Source organism: Vidua chalybeata, chromosome 5, assembly GCF_026979565.1.
Source record: "Vidua chalybeata isolate OUT-0048 chromosome 5, bVidCha1 merged haplotype, whole genome shotgun sequence".
In the NCBI taxonomy this organism is placed as follows: domain Eukaryota; kingdom Metazoa; phylum Chordata; class Aves; order Passeriformes; family Viduidae; genus Vidua; species Vidua chalybeata.
Genome location: NC_071534.1, coordinates 40412012 through 40431166, shown reverse-complemented (window position 1 = coordinate 40431166; position 19155 = coordinate 40412012). Strand labels below are relative to the sequence as shown.

Genomic DNA, 19155 nt, shown 5'->3' with positions numbered 1-19155 from the left:
TTGGACAAGTACTTGAGCTAGAACAGGACAAGAAACAGAAAAACCTATACCGTGATAGCCTGTCTCCCTCTCCTCATCCCCCAAGGTAAGAGTAGCAGCTCTTTGTGTACTGATCACCACTTTCAATTACATGAAAATCTGGAAGCCAAATGGCCAACAAGACTAAGCCTGGCAACAGGAGCCACAGGACTTCCTATGGAAAAAATGTAGTCCTACCAGCTTTTCCGGATACAGTCACCTTGTCAGTGTTCAACACACAATTCTACTACACATGCAATGCCTCTTCTGTTTCAATGGCTTTTTAGCACCTTTCCACTTCTCTGCAAACATCAAGTTATTCAGAAACTGCTACAGGACCAGAAGTGCTGTCAGTTTCCCTGACTGCAACCACCTCAAGATAATGGAACGCTATCCCTGGCACTTGCATTCGTTTCTGTGAGAAGTGCTAAGTGTCCCGCCAAGAAACACAATCTTCTTGTGAAATGCTGTCTGCATTTAAGGAACTCGGTAACACCAGGCCTGGGCAGTTTGGGGTGAAGGATTAGATGGGGAGACAACACACTTACCTGCTATCACCAGCGTTTGCCACATAAAGCTTCCCCAATAAATACACCACCACCAGGGCTGTGCAGCCGCCAGAAATGTTATACACAGTCCTCTCTCGCTCTATTTGCAAATCCTGTGGGAGAAGAGAACAAGATTTATAAAGACAGCATTGCAATTAATGCTTGAGAAAATGAAGTCTCCCTTAAAAAATAAAAATACAATAGAGTCTTTATTAAACTGTATATCCCACTGTCTGCCTTTTCTTGCAGCTATGGCCACACGAGCTAGGAGAAGAACAGAAAGTTGAGGAGTACCTATTACTTATACAAAGATGTTTGGGAAAAATCAGGTCAGGAGAGTGTAAAACATCAGGTACTAAGAAATAAATAGCAAATCTCAGGGATGCAAGAGAATTTGCTATGGCAAAAGCACAATGAAGGCAAAGATAAATGAAGCATAACAACGGGTACCTGGTGGTATAATTGGAGTGCTTTACATAAACAGCAGATAACTAATGAGACTCAGCTACAACATGAATAACTACCTACTTCCCTAGAGGAATGCTAGAATTGTGGGGCACACACCTTAAGAACAGTAGCAAGATACAGTTGTGTCACAAGGCTACCCTTCAGAAACACAGGGAATGAGTGGATACTGAACTGATTCTGAGTGCAAGAAACATTATATATTAAAAGAGTCGTTCTGCTTAACAGAAGTGGAGAATGCAAATTATACTTTTCACCAACAGTCAATAAAATCCTGGAAAGAAAAATAACAAACACATAAATACACACACACATATATAAATACACATACAATGCCCCAAGAAAGCTTGCAGAACATAGAGCAAGTGAGTAAATGAGCTACTTTCATCCATACATTTTAAACAAACACTGAAGTGTATGCTATACCAATGAATTAATTCTGCTGTCTGTAGTTTAGCTTCAGGTAATAAAATGGTACAAATCACCCTTCTTTCCTGTGTCCAGAATCAAATCCTATTTCAAATCGGTCTGTTTTTATAAAATATTGGATTCAAACAGGGAGCATCATTTAACATCACTATTGCAAGTACTGGCAGATCTTTTCCAGCTAAACCCTGCCTACTTTTATGTGGTGCTGTTTTTATTATGAATATATGTTTGCCTCTGTGTGTGTGTGTGCATACACACAGATCTATACTTCAACCATTTTCATATCTGCACTGGGCCTGTTATAAATGCTTTTTTATCTAATCTTGCTATAGAGAAGCTGATTCTCCTCCCCATGGTTTCTGTATATTTTTAAATTAAGCTGAAAATAAGAGTTCAAAGGAATCAGACATTTCTAATCATCAATATAATTTAAACTTATAAATACTACAGATTTTCCAAGCACTGCCAGGAATTTTAAGAAACCTTCATTTCCACAGTTCAGAATACCCTCCAAGACCTTTAAACAACGTGCAATTCCTCACCTAGTTTCAGCTCTGTCATACATATACTTTGCAAGTGCTGGAATGCCTAAATTAAAATTTATTTCTTCCAATAAGCAGATTTCAGAAGCATCTGTTATAGGACAGAAGATGGATAATCCTTAGGGCCTCTTTTTCAAAATTTCCTTGACTTAAACTACATCTGTGTACTGGATTTTCTCAAATCACTGCTGTTGTTAGTTCTCCCATTTAGAACTTCAATTTACCATGACTTGTCAAAGTACATTGAGCACCATGTATGTTTCGATATTACATACTTTGCTTGACATTTTAAACAGGAAGGAAAGAAGGCAAGGCTTTCCAACATCTCAACAAGATTTGAGGGAGAAAAATAAAGCAAAATAAAACTAAGCTTCCCAGTGCCACCAATTCGTTCTCATGTAGAGACACTGGCTTTTAATGAAATACTTTGTAACAGTTGCACTGAGAAAGTAGTATAAACATGAGCAGAAGCCCCAAAATGCCTCTAAAGCCTTTATGAGTGTAAAGGGGCTCAGTCTAGACAGTGTATACAAAGCTTTCCTCATTTTCCAGCAGAAGAATGATTTCTGAGCTAGCGTAATTTTTGCTGTTGTTGTTGGTTTTGTTTTGGGTGGGATTTTTTGTTTGTTGTTTGGGGTTTTGTTTGTTTGTTTTTCCGAAGAACCAGTTAATTTAGTCGGAGCTCTGCCGTCCGTGCCGGGACCCGTGCTGCAGCGGGTGGCAGGTGCTCCCAAGGGTTTCCCCAGGTCTGATCCCCCTTTCCTGGCGCGGGATGCGGAGCGCAGCCTGCAGAGGACACGGTGACGTACCGAGCAGGTGAGGGCGAGCAGGGCGGCTTTCCGCCCCGAGCCCGGCAGCGGGGAGGCGGCGGGAGAGCCGCGGGCCGCGGCGAGGCTGGGCCGGGCTCCCCTCCAGCAGCGACGCCGCTCGGAGCCGCGGGCCGCTCCTGCCACCTGGCGGAGGCTGCGCGCAGCGGCCGCCGCTGCCGCCCGCGGCACCTCCGCTGATCGAGCCCCAGGCCAAGGCAGGGTTGCCTGCAGAAACCGGGCGGGTTTGGAATGTCTGCAGAGAGGGAGACCCCATGATCTCCCTGGGCAGCCTGTTCCAGTGCTCTGCCACCCTCAGTGTGAAGAAGTGCTTCCACAGGTTGAGCTGAAACTCTGGTATAGTTTATGGCCATTTCTCCTCATCCTGTTGCTGGGCAGCACTGAAAAGAGCCTGGCACCATCCTCTTGACACCCGCCTTTCAGATATTTATGCACATTAATGAGATCCCCTCTCAGTCTTCTCCAGACTGAACAGCCCAGCTGCCTCAATCTCTCCTCATACGAGAGATGCTCAAATCCCACCATCATCTTTGCTGCCCTGTGCTGGATCCTCTCCGGTAGCTCCTTCTCTTTCATGTACGGAGGAGCCCAGAACTGGACACAGCACTTCAGGTGTGGCCTCACCAGGGCCAAGTAGAGGGGGAGGATCACCTTCCTCAACCTGCTGGCCACACTCTTCCCACCCTCTATTCATCTATATTTATCCTCAGAGGAGCAGCCTTTCCTCCAGGATCTCAACCTTGCTATGACAGAAAGCAGCTTTACACACACAGTATTAGGTATCTGGTTAAAACAAAAGTTTCAGAAGGCATAAACATAAAATTAACTCCTTAGCATGCTTTACATCAAATGCCTGTGATTCTATTTAAACTCTCAATTCTACTGGGTATATAATGAGAGGAAATTTTCAAAAAGGTGAACTGTACAACACATGCCATTCTGCCAAGACTGTTCAATTAATTAAAATGGCACCAATCTAGAAAAAGCACCTGTCTAGATTTCATCTAAGTAAAAAAAACTCAATAAAGAAGAAAATCATGATACAATGAATGCAGATGTATACCTCCCAATAAATCATACAGACTAGTTCTGTGCCATTTATTCCCATCTAAAATTAAATGGGCTGCAGAGTAGGTGTTCTCTCCCCTTAACCTTTTTTGCAAGTACATACAACATCACACAGGCATATAAAGTTAAATACAGGGAAAGGACAATAATTTGATGTTTCTATCCAATATGGAACTGCACTTGGAAGCAGTTCCTCCTGGCTCCTTTGAACTGAATCTATAAATGCACATCTTAAAACTCAACAGATGAAAATTAGAGGATTTGACTTATGACACCTTCAGAACTTTAGCTTACTGATTTCCTTTTAACTGGAAGAATTGTGATACTGACAATTACTGACATTTGCTGTTTTTTAGACAGGGAATTAAATTATCCGAAAACACAGCACAAACTTCCTAATCCCTGTTTCAACACAGAAAACATCATTTAGATGTACTTCAAAATGGAGACAATTTAATTGCTAAATGTCTAAGTTAGGCAATGATGATCTGTGTCAGCTTTCCACAGCGTTTTACTGCATGTAGCTGTTAGACAAGAACTGTCAAAAAAAAAAACCCACATCAAATAAAGGAAAAATAATTTTTAAAGCCTTTTGAAAGCCATGAATTGCATTTTATATGAGACTTGAGGCAAAAACAGGGAGACCTTGACTAGAATTCAAAAGCAAGTTGGGGAAAAAAATAATGGTATACTAAATGCTCCCAGGAAAAGGGGACAAAGCCATCATTAGATAAACATGTCGGGTCAGACTGTTTAAAAAACAGTATCTTTATCTACTCATTATTTTCACTCAGTTCACAAGAATCCTTTGCAGCAATTGGTGTTTCAGGAAAAACCACCAAGAAGTCTGCCAACGTGTCCAGGAAACTTGAGCTTTCACCAAGTGCCAGGTAAACTGACACACTCGGCTGGCACAAAACTCTTGTACATGCTGCTCAGCTCGACTGCGCTGACCTAACTCAACAACATCCATGATGTTCCAGTACAAACAAGGGCTGATTAAACAATGTGTTGTGGAAGAAGCCCAAAGTCTTCACGCAAAAACTAAAAGGAGTACAAGCAAGCAGAAGTTAAACAGAGGCAGGAGGAAGATCAAACACTGCAAGCACAGATGAGACACAGAAATGTTGATTTTATGAATTGCTCCCTTATACAGATGAAAGAAAACACTCTTTTGCCTAAGTCAAGTATAAGCGCAAAATTCCCCTCAGAGCTTAAAGTAGATACAATTTAATTATCTACTGCTTTCCATTTTTAAAATGGAAAAAAATGGTCCAGCTGCCCATTTTTATAAGATTTCCTGTGAAACTGAATGCTGAAATTACATTGCATTGGGGTAGTCATTTGTTTATCAAAGACAATTATGAACTTCAGCCCTCTAATATAAAGCAAGTGGGAATTAAGATACATAGTCTGTAGCATATAAACAAAGATGCACTGAGGAAAATGTTCTGTTTGGTTCAGTTTAGAAACAGGGAGAGCAGATTAGCATGAGCTATACAAGGAATACCTGAACACCGTAACTGTAGTGAGTTATCCAGTGTTTCTGCATTTGTCATACTCTACCCACAAAAGCCCTTACAACCAGCTGTCTGAACATAAGCTGAGATGGTCTTCTGTGGAACACCTACCAGAGATGTGAAGTCACAATAAAGCAGTGCAATAACAGCCCTGTTCACTCAGACACATTCATGAAGGCAGCGATGGGTAACGCAGCAATGGGTAACGCTGCTCTCCTAAAAGAGGTAGAGTACTTGAAACAGCCCTTCTATACTCTGTTACTTTCACTGCCCAGTCCCATGAAACTCCACTTCTCAACTTGCCTGCACTTGAAGACAGTTTCAACAGGAGAGAATCATGTCATGCTCTCAGAGCCTGGCACTCTTCTGGCCTCAAAATTACACCAACTGAAGCATGAAATTTGCGTTCCTCTTAAGTGTGCTCTGAATCCACTAGGGTGCAGTGGATGGGCATGGTCATTTTCTCTCTCATTTCTCAACAAAGAAAGGAAGCAATCTAGTCCTCCCTTTCTGAAAAGGTGTGCTGAACTGACAGATTTTCATGCATCCTCCTCTTTCTTTTCATATAGCAGAAACCGAGACCACTACCCATAGTGCATAAATCTGTCCCCACAATCCCCACTGAAGTATGCCTAAGACATGGCTGTGAATGCTGCTCCTGGACCTACCCACCTGCAAGTCCAAACCCAGTTGGAGGGTCTGCTTGCCTGCACTTCCTTGGGAAGAAAGAACAATCCAGCAAAAGGTAATTGTTATTCAGGACTCGAAGTACAACTTGTAACAACAACTGTAGTCTCTTAATTAAATGCATGTACTGGACAAAATTCATGGGGAAATAGATGGATACTCTGTTCCCACAGGGTCATGATTTCCTGATAGTTGTTCAGGCTGTACACAAGTCAGGTGGGTGGCAGGAATGAACTTCATGCCCCACTCATCCACAAAATCTGCCTCAGTGAAGAGCTGCAGACACTCTACAGTCACTACTCCAACACCAATGTGAACTACAGGTCATTGGGCCAAGCAGCCTTGCTGCTGCTCTGGTAGGGCAATGAGGCTTTATAAAGTGCATGTCCACATACTCAGCCTGATAACAACTTCCAGTGCTGAAATTTGCACTGTAAGGCAATACTGATCTTTATCTTATAAAAGGAGGGGGAGAAGAAAATTAAAAAGAAGAGTATCATACATTGAAAATTCAAGTAATGCATAACCATTGCCACAGTGCTACCTGGGAGTTAAGATGCAGGGGCTGCCTCACAGGGGTGTACCTGATAAGCTGTTGAGGCTGTTAAATAGTTCTGTTCACAATCAGATGTTGTCTTCATCATCTCCAGGTTATGTGACTCAATGTAAACAACAAGGACTTCAGGTCCCTGAGACATACATACCATTTCCTTGAATGCACTTTCTATGGCCCCAATAACCAGGCACTCATGTGGGATCTTCTTCTCCGTGAAGAAGCGTGTTGGAGGTGTGCTGGGTGAGCCCGGGGCTCCCACACCACCACGGAGGGAGGCTGCTCGTGTCAGTGTCCTGCTGTTGGTGGATGGGTTGTCCGGTTCCTCTCCCAGGCAGGTGGGTGGGAGGACGGCTGTGTTCCTCAGGATGTCCACAATCTCCTGTAGCTGTTCCAGGATGTGGTGCTGCAGCAGCTTGGAAGCAACCACAGCTGCCCCTGACCCAGCGTGTCCATCAAACAGGGACCAGTAGTACAGGTTGATCCCATCTGTGTCCTGGAGAAGCAGTAGGGGGAGAAAGGAAAGGAAAAGAGATGGTCACTGTTATACAGTTGTGAGCAAGGTGACTGGTGGCACAGAGGCAGCAGGTGAAACACAGATAACTTTCCCAGAGGCAACATTCTTTCTGAAATGCAGAAATACCTACAGTGTCAGTACAACTCTGGTTGAAAGAAGAGATGCTTATTTTTGCCACACATCCCCAGCATGTTTTTTTCTTTTTGCTTAACCTCTTAAGGAAAAAAGCCCAAGGAAAAAAAATGGAATAAGAAAGGCTGAATCTGTCTTACCTTACAGCCATCATAGGTTTTAGAAGAATAGCATTTGAATATATGATAGACTTACCACTATGAAAGATCAAAATTCTACTCAAGACAGCACCTGATGCTTTGTGACAGACCTCCTTTTTTTGCTAGGCATGAGACAAAGGACCTCAGTTTGACATCCAGCAACAAATGTGAACTCCACTTCCACAGCTGGTAGATAAGGTCCATCCATGCTGGCAGATGGGACAACTCAGGCTTACCCTGCCTCTGCCAGCCCAGGAAACAGCATCAGCACAAAGGTTCTCGAGGATGACAGATGCAAGTGGGATCAGCAGAACTTCATCTGATCTAGCCTCTATGTCCACTGCCTGGTTCTTCACAGTCCCCTAAAAAGTTTCCTGTATAGCACTGGAAATGGTGGTGTACCCTATCACTTAAACAGAGCATTAACCCAGGGCTGGAGGCAGAGTAGCTCTGGGCATCACAAGCTCCAATATGCTGGGAGAATACTAAAGAGTCATACTGTTGATAAGCTCAACTTTTTGTGGGGAGAGAAATTCACCTAGCAATCCTCGGGTAACTATTTAAGGCATAATGATACCTAACCTTGCATGACAGAATATTTGTCATTAGCATGGGGAAAGAGTCTTTCCTGTGTTTCCTTTCCCTCCATTTATTTTAATCCTGCACCTTCTCCTAGCTATGCAGAAACAGCTGTTACTGGGGCTGCCTTGCAAGTTGGATGTGGGTGGACTAATACAGATTTAGAAAGAAACAATTTTGCAAGGGACAGGAAGGAGGCTATACTGCTGTAAAATACCTTGTAATAAGAAAGCATAACCTAGATCTCACTGCATGCAAAGAACCTCAAAATTACATGTGCATGTCGCACTGTGGTCTAATTTAAGATGACAGATGTGATTTGTTTTGTTCACCTGAACACTGCTCCCTTACGCTGCAGATCAGCATGAAGTCTAGGCACCACCTACATCCCAGTACTTCATGTCCAAAGCACTGCCTATTTCAAATTTATGGACAGGGCTGTGAACTGCAGCTCCTTTTACTTTCTGCTGTTTCAGCTGCTCCACTAAGGTGTCATGATAATAAAAATCACATAAAAGTCAAGGTGGTTTTTTTTCACATACAGCATTGCTGACGTGGTAAAGTTCAAATATATTCTTAACCAAAGCATCAACAGCATAGTCATCTATACAGCAGAGCTCCTCCAAGAGGAGGAATTCATCAGTCCCTCATGCACTTTTCATTTCATTACTGAAATGCTGTTATAAGGGGGTATTGTCCTAAAGTACTCTTTACTTACCACAGTAAGGATCACACAGGATATATCCTAGAATGGCAGAAAAACCAACATGTGTCCACATTTCTGAACATGGTTCCTTAGCCAAACACCACTCCTCTCTCCCCCCACACTTATCCAGCCTGGTAAATTAATTAAAAAACCAGTTGTGAAACTTCCCACCTGAAGGCAGGGCTGGCAGTTGTACTACCTGCTCTGGGCTCAGAATCCCTCCAAGTTCACAAAACAGTTGGATGTAAAATTCTGTGTCAGTAATTTTAAACAGCTAATAGGATTAGTAATTTAAAAACTTGCTTGTAAAAATAGATTGCTACTCATGTAAAATGTGAAGTATTTTGCCAACAGAAACAAGTTTTCCAAAGTGAAAGTATTTCACCTGAAAACTGAAACTATTTATTCAAAATGACACCACTGTGACTCCTGGGATTTGTATATCAAACCACTTCTGCTCCCGTTCTTCTCCTAAGAGTTTGTCTCCCTGGCCAAAATCCATGTTATGATGCACCATGAATAATGCTTCCACGGTTTTTGTCCTCATGTCCTTTAAAGGTGCTACTCCTTTGGAAATGTGTTCACTTTGATTGGGGGGGGGGGGTGGATCCCCAAGGCATTTCAACTCTGACTGAGATTTTATCTTCCACCAAAAGGAAGCAGATATTTTGTCATTGTTCTCCTCCTGCCCCCAAACTGGAACAGAAACTTACAATTAAGAACAAGTTTGATCCGCACTCCATTTTCATGAGTTCTCCAAAGCAAACCCCCCAGCAAAGTCTGTTTTACAGTTTTTCAGAATATAAAGAGGACAGTTATTAACACAAATTATTCTCATTACTGTGATCTCAACTCTGGATATGTCCTACACTGATCAAGCCTCATGTGAGTTTGGGTGTTAAAGATGAGACTGGGACGCTTTAAAACAGGTGAAAATAGGCTCTGACAAAAAGGGAAAATGAAATGTTACCATTTATTTCCTCTAAGCCAATAGGCAGCACAAATTTGGACAGAGAGGTTCACATGGATTTGAGCTGTATTCTCAGACTCTCACTGACACATGTCACCGTGACATGGCCACATCAAATATGGTGGTCCACTGATCTTGTCCTTTTTGTAGTAGTAATTCTTGAACAAAGAAGATGTTGCTACCAGTTCAGCTAAGCTCAGACATCTACACTGCACACCCCCAAGATAGTTCTCTAAATTGCCCTTATATTGGGCAGACAGAAAAACCCCTACATTTTCAGACTATGCTCATCTCATTCCAAAGTAGATTTATTTCTCCCTATCAACAGCAGAACTAGAGAACTGTAAAGTCTGTATTCTAAGCACTCAGGGGAGATGACAACCATAATGCTGCTCTCATACAGACATTCTGTGCAAGATGCTCTAGGGCCTTAACTTCAGTTGGGATCTTCAGGCATTACTGTAACCTAAATATTAGTCTTGAAAAACTTCTGTATATTCCTATAAAGCTTCATTTACTTTTGAACTAGCAAAGAGGAAAACCACAGATAACATATTAGCTGCCTAAAAAAGGAAGAAAACACAAACTCCTTCCCCACCCTGAGAATAAAAACAGCTCCTCTATTTGAAAGTAATTAATTCCCCAAAACCACACCAATTCAATGAGAATTAAAAATATAATGCAATTAAGGCAGTGACTCAGTGAACAAACAAGGACCAGCAGTCAGGGCATGCAGATGAGGCAAAATGCACAGAAAGGTCCTTGCTGTTGCTCACACAGCTGAGATGACCTCTGCAGCCACCAAGCAATTACTTGTTCTGGTGTGCATATGCATTGCTGTTTGCTCTCTTTTACATCTGGGAGCTTGAACTTCTTCCCAAAAACAACTGACATTCTGCAAACTGAGAGAGCAAGACATCTATTTTTACTAGCACTGGCAGTATTCTGCCAGAAGTAGTCTTTCAAACACCAGTCTTCATTTCTTCTTTTATCTGGACAGAATCCTCAAATAAGAGTGTGGTCTATTACCACAGTGATTTATTTTAGATTTTCATTCAAAAGATTCTGACCCAACAAACAGGCTGAATAACTACCAAAACACAAAGAGAAAACAAATCCTTCACTGCACTGACCTTACAATTAATTTCCTAGTACAGAATGTACTAGGAAATTCAATATGCTTCAGACTCCTCAACTGCTGACCTAGCTTTCAGGAAGGTTCAGCAGTCTCCTGGGTTTTGCAATTGTAAAATATAATTAAGACATGCAAAGTTTTGGGTCAAGCAATGGATGAGAAATCATGAGAGAAATTGCATATATATATACACATACATAATTTGAGCTCAATGATATGAAGAAAAAAAAAAAAGAAAGGGAAAAACCTTAGCAATAGCTAGTGATCATTTTGGGCCACACTTTTCAGGTAAGCTAGACAGCAGTCTTAGACTGCAAACCTTCAGATTGTCGTTATGGAGCTAATTCCAAACAGGCAAATAAATCATGTTGCCACTAAAGATTTATTCTGGGAACTACAACCTACCCTGACTATTATTATTCCAGATATGAACTACAGTTGCAAAACACTTAAGAGAGCAACTTGAGTTCTCATAAAATCTGAACTGGGCCAGCAATTGCCACCCCAATCCTCAGAGAAAAACCTCCTCATGTTATGAATATGTTCAGCTGCCTGTGGTAGGCTACAAGCCTTATGCCACACAAAACATACAGCATCTCAGATTTGTGGCAAAGAAAACTGCAGAATTAGTAATTAAGTATCCTCACATTACAATGACAATTAATAATGCATCATATGAAGTCCTGCAGCCTGATTGTCACTATAACAATATCCTAGCACCATTTCCACTTCACTTGTTGATGGTTTTCAGCATTCATCATGAAGGTACTCTGCAGTTAAAGGCATTTAAAAATAGTACAAATGAAAAAGATGTGCAATTTAACATGAATGTTCTTGAATGGGGACAGACAGGAGATTAATCATGATGAGATTAATAATGATTAATCAAGCAGCAATGGAGTGGGATAGGGGGGAAGGGGAGAGAATTAACTTGGGGTTGAATTTAAAGACCCTTTCATTTCACTGCTCTGCTCATTTTATTACCCACCCTTTCAAGAAGAAAACCATGTTTATTCTATTTATTAGACTTCCCAGAATTTGTGTGTTGGGGTTAAAGAAATGTTCACTTCTCCATTTCCGCATTTCTGGCCTACCACCTCATCCTTTCCACCCCTGGAAGTCCACATGGAGAGTCAAGACCATGATAGCAGCATTCAACTTGTGTGGACAACACATGGATCTCCAATCCCTTATGCTGCTTTGTCAAAGCACAGGGCTGGATTGATGGGGTTAGCATTAAACAACAATCACACAGTCTCAGATGTAGCTAATGTTTCACAAACTTCCCAAAAAGCAGAAGAAAACAAAGATGGCATGTGCCATTCTTAAAGAGTCTGTGGAAAAAAAAATCTGAGGATGATGAAAAGGACTCTGTTACATAAAGTTTAAATTTCACTGCCTATTTCCCTTGTGCTCCACACTTTAAAAAAATCCTTTCAATTAACTTCTTCCCTCATTCCCTTATTCCTTCAGTATTTCTGCAAGGTCTTTCATGACATAGAGACAATTTCAGATTGTGTGTTACAGTGGGATTTTCCTATGAGGCATTTACATTATTTAGCCTCTGGCTTTCTTACTAAATATTTCCTGGGATGATATCCTATCATTCACTGTAGTGTCTAAAGCCAGTGTTTCTTATTCATACAAATTAAGATGTACACTCATCACATTTAACACCAACCTCATATACTCCTTAAAAAAATATTTGCCAACACTGCTATGTGAGGGTTATTATACTTTACAGTATAAAAATATGGAAACAAAAATATGACGCAACATAGAAATGTGCTTTTTTCCTCCCCCTTTTTAGATACACTCAACCAACAAAAGATGTAGCAAGGAAAAAATCCTACTAAGTGCTAGTGTAAGACTGCCCTCTAGTAGAAAACTTTCTCCAGGAATATGCTACCTGTTTTGGGAAAATATATTACAAATTTAAATACACAAGCTGTGGTCTAATAACATGGTAGAATAGGTTTTCCACAACTAAATAATGAGTGTGACGGCACCTATATCAGTGCCATGTAGAAAACAGAAGTAAATCCATTGATAAGAACATATAAAGAACAAGATAAAAAGTAACTAGAAAACAGTACAATCTATTATATGGATCAGCTGGCTCCTGAATTTAGATGTTATGCTCCTTTGTTGTCAAAATATGTCAGAAATAGAATCAAGAACAGAAGATTTGAAATAAAAGTGTTTCTCTCAAGAAACTTGAAAGGGAGTGGCTGTTCCTTCCAAAATCAAGATGAAAGATACAGAATCAAACTAGGAAATAGCAAAAAGAAAAAGAAAAATCAGAACATTCCGTAAGATACTTCTCATAAACTATGTGTAAGTACATATTTACTGAGGAGATATTTACTGACAATCATGAAATATCAAATGGATAAAAAGAACAGCTTTTAAAAACATGCAGTTTATTGACCCAACAATTACATTACCATAACAGTACATCAACTGTAAAAATGGGTAACATCAAGGTTAGTTAAGATGCCTTTCTAATAACAAAACTATTTTAGATCCCTGTATTTTTAATGCAGTCTTATCTTATTAACTATGTCATGTTTGGAAAAAAAGTTCCTTCTGAAAAAGGTGATCAGCCATGGCTTTTGCTCCTGAGAAGCTCTTGATACTGGAAGTTAATTGGGCTTTGTGAAACAATGCTACAAAGATTTTTATGTCCCATGCAAGCCCTTAAAATATGCAAAACCAGGCAAACTCAGCACAGTTACATTCATCCACATCCCAGATGCACAGGCCCCTGACCATGTATCTCACATGGTAGGTCTGGAACTTTAATGTGGTATTAAAATCTCATATCTCTGCACAGCAAGATGTGTGTACCCAGGGTGGTGCATGCACAGGGATCTTTGCAGTGAGCCTGTGTGCAAGGCACAGTGATGCCCTTAGTGTCAAACAAACCCATCACCTGGACCAAGGACACTGGCAGCCGTCTTGTTGTGCTCTCCATACACAAACAAGTACCGTGGCAAAATGCTTGCTTCATTAAACATAATTAATGAATACAAAAGTTAAATACACTCCTGAAACCAAGCACCCTCCTGAACCAACAGCAGGCATGGACTTTCTAGGAAAGACTTTTAAATACACAGCTAATTAAAACAAATTCTGTTTTACTTTGCATGACTGTGTGTAGAACTCTGTGGGAGGGGTTCCTGCTCTCCCTTGGGAGGCAGCAACAGTCTAGAAAAGGTTGCCAATCACCTGCTGCCCTCCACCCCAGAAGAGCTGTCGGTCAATGCTTGGTACTCTCCCCAGTTCCAGAAAGTTCAGTTGTTCTGTTACCCCCATTGGCCCCTGTTAGAATACCACTCCTCCTCTGTACCCCGATTAGTTCTCTGTATGTCACCCCACTGTCACCCACTGTCTCCCCCCCTTTACTCGTTGCCCATTGGTTGCTTTGTACCCTAACCACTCCTATTCCTTTGCCCTTAATACCCAGCCCCGCCTTCCCTCGGGGCTCGCGGAGCTGGCTCCCTTCTAGAGTGCTTGTGTCCCTTGTCTCCTCCTCCTGTTCCTGCGCCTCTCCTACAATAAAGCCTCTAGGAATACAGCTACTCCGGAGTCCTCTCGTCCTTACGGTGGAGCTATCCGGGTCCCGCCACCTCCTCCCCGCAGACCGGTCAGCCGAGGGTTTCCCCCCGGACTGGCTGGGCACCCGGGTGGAGCCCGGAGGACTTATAATTTAATACAGAACTCCTAGTCCCAACAAGTTCTGGGCACAATTCTTTATCCAGGAGTTTGCAAAAATGTACTTGAAAAAAGAAATCATAACTGTCTGAATACAATGAGGAATATCAGCACACAGGAATTGAAACACGATTTAAAGAAAGATTTTTAAAGAGGAAAAATAGGGTAATTTGCAAACCCTCAGGATCTGTCAGTTTGAAAATGTTGCAGCAATAATGAAGTATGAAACAGAATTGGAGGAGCAAGATTTTGGGAGGGACGCAGTACAAGAGGAATGCTTGTTTCTCAGGACCCCAATGAACCCTGCAACCATCAGGTATACCAAGCCATGGAATTCTGTGAGAGAGACTGAAGCAGACTGCTAATCACCACCTGATTTAAAATAGACACACACATACCAACTAACAAAAAAACCCAAACCAAACAAAAAACAAAATATACAAACAAACCAAACCCCAAAACCAAAACCAAAAAAACTCCAAACTACCAAAAAAGGCTATTTACAGTACATTGAAAAACTAATTATCACTTAGGGACAACCTGTGTTCTCCAGCAGCAGGAACGCAGCAGATCCACATCGTCTGACTCAAACATTCAGACAGGGCATTTAGTATTACATGGTGAAATGTTGGGATTGAACACACACTATCAATCACTGCTGGAGGCTGACCTCATGCTTAAAGAGCAGATGAAGTAATTAGCCAGTCAGGAAACAAGACAGATGAAAAATAGCAGACAATTGCCAGTAGACAAGTGTATGACATACACTACACTTCACACAAACAAGGGAAACTATAGTCTGCAAAAATCACTGAATTCCAGAAGATTATCCTGATTAAGTTAGAGAACGCAGTATCTTTCCAACATTGGCTGAAGATGGGGCTTAGTGGCTTTGATATAAGACACATTTTAACACTATATTGTTCATATATTTGAACAATCTGACCCCTGTGTGTGCACAGTGAAAACAGCTGCCAATGCAGTGTCCACAGAGCTCCATGTAGTGCAAATGTGCCAACACAACAGTACAGAAACTTAGAAAGAGCAGATGGAAGTTGACCTGTGTTTTTGTGGCACCATGAGGCATCTGTGTAAATTACAGAAACAGAATGGTTTAGGATGAAAGAGACCTTAAAGATTATCTGGTTCCAACCCCTCTGTCATGGGCAGAAACACCTTCCAGTAGACCAGGCTGCTCAAAGTCTCATCCAACCTGGCCAAATATCTCTGGGCAATCTGTTTCAGTGCCTCACCATTCACAGTGAAGAATTTCTGCCTAATATCTCATCTAAACCCTCTATTAGTTTGAAGTCCTTACTCTTTCTCCTGTCACTATAGGCCCTTGTGAAAGCCTGTCTCCAATTCCCTTAAGGTACTGGATGGCCAGTCTAAGGACTCCCTGGAGGCCTTTCTTCTTCAGGCTGAATAGCCCCAACACACAGCCTTGTCTTCACAGGAGATGTGCTCCAGCCCTTTCTTCATCTTCAAATGTCTCAACATTATATTTCAGAAATGAAAGAAAAAGAAGAATCCAGGAGCATCCCCTTGCCCATCTTTAAACTAAAATGTCTTAGATGCAAGAAGCATTTTTCAACACAAAAACTTAAGTAGTAGAGCTAAGAAAAATATAGTGAAATGTTCTGCATTTAAGCAGAGACAATCAGTAAGAGGTAACTGAAAAGATATTAAATATTCAGAAAGTACCTTTTAGTGCCATATTCTTACATCCTTTTATATTATTTTGTATTTCTCCACTGACAAGATACAGAAGTTTGCTTACTGAATTGTCTTTCAGCTGGAGACCTTCTCCATTGGGCAGCGATGACCTCCGTTTTGTTGAAGAGTTCTTGTTTGGTGTAGAATTACTGCCTCCAGCTTTTTTCTTGACAAAGAGGACCTCACAGCTGGCTTGATCTTCATTGTGCGTGCTCTTCCCTGCATTTATTACCCTAAGAAAAAAGCAAAACAGAAAAAGAAAACAGTGACCAGATTAGCAAAGCACAGAAGCCCCCATCTGTATCTCGCAATGTGACTCGAGATGTGCGGAACCAGAGCCCAGCAGTGTTGCAAGTACTGACTGAATTAAAATACTTGACCACCTTCCAGAGATACAAACATACACACAGGTATACTTTTTATTTCTGTACACATACACAGGACACAACAAGCACTTTCCACAGAACTATGTGAATAAGAACCGATGGTGCCATGAGCATATTTCACCCCTAGGCATGCTATACTTTTTTAAAAGAGACTACTTTATGGATGAAGTTGATAATGCATATGCCTCCCAGTTGAAACATAAGACCCCCATTTGCTTTTCTACCTGCCAGCATCTTTGCTGTAAATAATGGATCTGCTGGCTAAGAGTGTGCATTCTGTCGAGTTCCAAGTCTTTGCATAAACAAAATACCTGTTAGAAATCTACAAAGCTGTTACTGCTAAAGGCAGTCTGTTTAAACAGCATACATTAGAAATGCTGTGACAGAAATACAAGAGAAAGACTTTGTCTCTGACAGGCAAGTCAAGCTTGCTTGTACTGCAGTGATAGAGTGATGCATAGTAAATACATCCCTCTAGTACTGCACAACATAACCCCTGCCCCTAGAAGCCTACCTTAAATTATCTGTCCCACCTGCCCAGAAAACAGAGGATTTGCACTAAGAGCTGCAGGCATGCAAAACCCAGCACTAAGAGCTCAGTACAAGCTTTTAACAGCCAAAGGTATCCTGAGACTTGTGCCACAGCTTCCTTCCTTTGATCAGTGACGAGGCTGAAATAAACAGCTATTCCACCAATAAGCTTTTAAAATCTTAATCAGAAGCCTGTGTTATCCAAAATACTGTGGTTACTATCATTGATCTCAGAACAGTCAAGCCCAAACACATTTTCCACTTTTGACATGAAAATCTCATCACAAACTGACCAATTTTGCATCAGTTGACAGTCCTGGGTTCACACAGGGAAATCCCATGCAAGACGGGACAACATCTTGCTCCAGCCAAGCAAAGACACTGTGACTTTGATGGAAGCACATCTTCTTCCACAAACACTATCCACCCATTCCTCTTCACTGCGAGGCTGGGGTCAACAAGTTGACCGATACTCAGAGACGGTATTCCTATTACTGGATAAGCAACGAGTTTCACATCAGGCACACAATGTCTTTAGAAATAACTGCTGCCTCACCAGAAACTAAAACGGCTTGAAGGCACATCATGATCCTTGAACATCATGTTCAAGACATACCTGACTTCTTGATCTCTAATGTTTTCATTACAGTAAAACTTTACAAAATAGGAAAATACTTGCTAAAAGTTGTTGAAATGAAAACAAAAACCAAAGGAAGGCTTGCAGGGAACTCCACCTTGCCTGCTCTTGCTGAAATGTCAAGTCTGTATCAGCCTTGCTTAAAAAGGTAATACATTTTTTCACTTTCAAGGAGCAGTATGATGCTGTGACACGCAAATGAGTATTCCTGCCTCTGAAAAAACAGTCTTTCTTAAAAAGAAAATGTACATCCACTGCAGTTAATGGCTTTCAGAAATAGGAAGTTTCCTTACAGTGCTAAATGCTTCACATTGCAGTCTATCTGTATGCACAGTACCACCATTTGTTTGCATGTCTTGTAAATAAACACTAATTGTGGATAAAATTATTTTGCAAAACACATAGAGAGCAGAGATGAAGGAGCAATTAGTTGCAAGGCACTTGTGAGCAGTTTTAACCACTTATCCCCTATAGTGCTTAACATTTGAGCAACTGCAGATCAAATATTGAGATGCAGTAAGCTTCCAGTCTGAAAACTCTAATTTTTTTGACATTAGGCAAAGTAGAAGCATATATTCAAAAATGGGGTGAAAGTGTCTGGGGAGGAGGACAGAACACACATGACAAAATCACAATACCAAAGCATTTAAATCAACTGATCAAGACCTGTTCAGTGTGAAATGCTACAAACATGATTAAAATACTGCACCAGAAGAGAAAGTGTAGTTTTATCACATCAGGAACTAATAGATATTTAGTTTAGCTGACCAGACTCCTTACTGATGCTGCTGTTTTCAATCCCATTTTAAAAAAGAAGCAGAGGACAAGTAAGAGACAAAAGTTACTCCTTACAAACATCACTACTTTCCTACCACTTATTGTTCCTTACAAAAGTCATTGAACTCTTGGAGTTGCCCTGGATTCTGAGCTTAGTGATGGACTTTAGGACTTGTATGGTGGAAGATGTTCGATGTTTAATGACATGTCAAGTTATGCACAATATTATCATTTTTTAAGGCTCTTATAAATAAAAATTTTCAATGCATTGAATACACTAGAAAGACTATAAGAACAATGTGACCCAAGAGACTGGCTTGACAATCAGCTATCACAAACCACCTGGAGTTGAAATTGCGCTCCAAGCACCTTGCTAGAAAAGGATATGATCAAAAGGAACCTGGCAAGACTGAACACTGAGTAGACATGGGAGTTGGGGTGTCAGTGTTAAAGGAGGATTATTTATTTGAGGAGGGAGGAATGGGCTCTGAACAATGTATTTAATCCAAGAAATCAAATATATCTCCCAGAATTCCAGTTTTTCTTTCTTCATCA

General features: G+C 41.1%; 1 protein-coding gene across 5 annotated transcripts in view; it reads right to left on the bottom strand.

Moving 5' to 3' along the window:
• PPM1H (protein phosphatase, Mg2+/Mn2+ dependent 1H) overlaps window positions 1-19155 on the bottom strand; it is a 133517-nt gene that overhangs the window by 56327 nt on the left and 58035 nt on the right. For all 5 annotated transcript variants that reach the window (XM_053942739.1, XM_053942738.1, XM_053942743.1 and 2 more), the window contains 3 exons: window positions 16334-16502; window positions 6809-7153; window positions 567-679 (listed from right to left, as the gene is read on the bottom strand). In XM_053942739.1, the coding sequence (XP_053798714.1) occupies window positions 567-679; window positions 6809-7153; window positions 16334-16502 (627 nt within the window). The remainder of the gene's footprint in view (window positions 1-566; window positions 680-6808; window positions 7154-16333; window positions 16503-19155) is intronic.